At 41.8% G+C, this 2,546-nt stretch overlaps 1 protein-coding gene across 1 annotated transcript in view; it reads left to right on the top strand.

The window, feature by feature from the left end:
• The window catches only part of LIPH (lipase, member H), a 51,626-nt gene extending 49,616 nt beyond the window's left edge, over positions 1-2,010 (top strand). The window contains exons 11-12 of the mRNA XM_006884164.1: positions 190-363; positions 1,923-2,010. Of these exons, the coding sequence (XP_006884226.1) occupies positions 190-363; positions 1,923-2,010 (262 nt within the window). The remainder of the gene's footprint in view (positions 1-189; positions 364-1,922) is intronic.
• Positions 2,011-2,546: the final 536 nt, after the last annotated feature.

Here is a 2,546-nt window from a genome sequence, read left to right as displayed (position 1 = left end):
AAAGAAAATCAAAACCAAGGCATCTTTCAGTGAACGCAAACCTCCAGCCTTCTGGCTTGTAGCCAAGAGCATTAATCATATGTACCACCCAGAGTTTCCCTGGTGACCTGCCTACCAGTGATTTACCAGCTGCATGACTGCTTTCTCTCATTATCTATGTATGTTCTAAGTATCCTTTCTTCCTTCCAGTGAACCGGCAACCTTTCAGAAATACCACCAAGTCAGCCTGCTTGCGAGATTTAATCAAGATCTGGATAACGTGGCAACTATTTCCCTAGTATTTTCTACAGGAACTGTTATCGGCCCCAAGTACAAGCTCAGGATCCTCCGGATGAAGTTAAGGTCACTGGTCTATCCAGAGAGGTGAGCAGTAGGCAGGGTTGGACAAGCCCTTTTTTCTAAAGGGATTGTTGCGTTTTGTTGGGTATGCTTGGTGTGATGTTTTAATAAGATACTTACACCACTTACAATGAGGAAGTGAAGGATTAAAAAAAAAATGGTTTTGATAAGAACTTCCAGTCCAGCATATGAAAAGATAGTTATACCAATATATACTTAAAGATAAATGGTCCAGTAAGCTGAGAAAATAAAGTTGTTATATGCTCCCTCTCTAACTACCTATTATGGTACAAGTGGAATTTTATTTTCCTTTGGAAAAGAAAGCCTTATTTAATTTGATTGAACAAAGGCTAATATTAAAAGAGTACATAAAATTAGAATATTTGAATCCACAGATATAATGTATTATGTCATATAAAAGTACTGTATCAATGTTACCCAAAAATCTACTGCCATTGAGTCTATTCTGATTCATCGTGACCCTCCACCAGGTTTCTGAGGCTGTAAACCTTACTTAGCAAGATGCAGCTTCCCATCTTTCTCCCCCAGAGAAGCTGGTGGATTTGAATTGCCCCTCTCTAGGTCAGCAGCACAAAACGCTGTGTACCAGAGCTCCTTAAATTTGATAATTCTACTGAGGAAATCCTTGTTCTTAGGAAACACAATGAAGAATTAAGTGGCAACTAAACAACTTAAACTCACTGCCTTCAAATTGGAACTTACTCATAGCTGACGTTCCATTAGGTATCAGAGGCTGTAAATGGCACCAGGGGAACTTGCCTATCTTCCTCCAAAGGACCTGCTGGTGGATTCGAACTGCCAGATGGATGCAGCCTTTTGATTAACAGGCCAACTTCCTATGGACCCTAAGTTCCCACCAAAACTCCCTTTAAATGGGAAACACTATTCTCAAATGACTCAATTAATAACTCTCTCTGCCTCTCTCACAGTCTGTGTGTGTGTGTGTGTGTGTGTGTGTGTGTGTGTGTGTGTGAAGAGAGCCTGAGAGAGCGTGAGAATGAAGGAAGGAGAGGGAGGGATGACATTTTGCAGAGGTGTGTTTGCATGTCGGCCTTGTGATACTACTCTACACTAAAGTCTTAGCACTCAGTCTATGCATAGGAACAGGATGGATGTGAGCTATCAATATTTTTGAATTCTTTCTTTTTGGTTCAGAATACCTTAACAACTTAACAATATCTTCCTCTTAAAAGAATGATCATTACATCACAAAATAGTGGGGCTTTTAACCCTCCCCCCCGAATAAAGAAAGAATGCATGCAATTTTAGAAAATCTTCAATGTATAAAATGTCTTTAGAAGCAGAAAACTGTCATCCATAAAGTCAATATTCAGAGATGAACACTTATTTTGGGGTACTTCTAATTTTTCCCACAAAGTGGAGTTATGTGGGTAATAAAATGTTTCACTCTGCTTTGTTGTTTTGCTTATATCATAAGCATTTTCCTATGTTGTTGAAATAATTGCTAGATCGTTTTCTTTCCTAAGGATAAGATACATCTTGTTAGAATGTGGCAGCTTTGTTTTGACCCCTCACAAGGCTGTTCTGTCTTCTTTTCTCAGGCCCCAGTTGTGCCGGTATGACCTTGTACTGATGGAAAATGTTGAAACAGTCTTCCAACCAATTCTCTGCCCTAAGTTGCAAATGTAACCTTTGTGGAAGCAAAGGACACCAGTAACATCAAGAGAACCATGGAAAGAGGCTCTTTTAAGAAAGCTGCACTTCTTCACCTTTTCCACGAGGCACAGAAAGTACAGAAGGGCCAGGGTTTCTTTTCAGTAATGTCCTTATGGATGTCACATTGCAAAACATCAAACGACCTTGTGATTATAAAATCACCCTGGGAGCGGAGCACCTAACTAGGGCAGTCAGAAATAGCCAGGCTCCGACAACACGCTGCTTCCTTTGGCTGCGTCCGGAGGCCTCGTTTGTTCCGACCTGTCTATTCCAGTCCCCATCACAGGGACGTTTCTGCCCACTGCTGCGGGGTGGGCATCTTAAAGAGAAAACCTGGCTGGAGACGACGCTTGTGAACTTGACTCCCAATTCCCTGTGCCAAAATTCTCTGGATTCCCTCTGTGGAAGGGGGCAGAATCCAACCTACCTCACAGGGCATGGTGTGGGCTTCATCTGTGAAGGGTTCCTGGGAATCTCATGGGGACCACAGCCCTGAGATGTTTGATAAA

The sequence above is a fragment of the Elephantulus edwardii genome, unplaced genomic scaffold, assembly GCF_000299155.1.
Source record: "Elephantulus edwardii isolate Elephantulus edwardi_28Jun2011 unplaced genomic scaffold, EleEdw1.0 scaffold00031, whole genome shotgun sequence".
In the NCBI taxonomy this organism is placed as follows: domain Eukaryota; kingdom Metazoa; phylum Chordata; class Mammalia; order Macroscelidea; family Macroscelididae; genus Elephantulus; species Elephantulus edwardii.
Note: the sequence above shows the minus strand (reverse complement) of the source record. Positions and strands in the feature narration are given on the sequence as shown.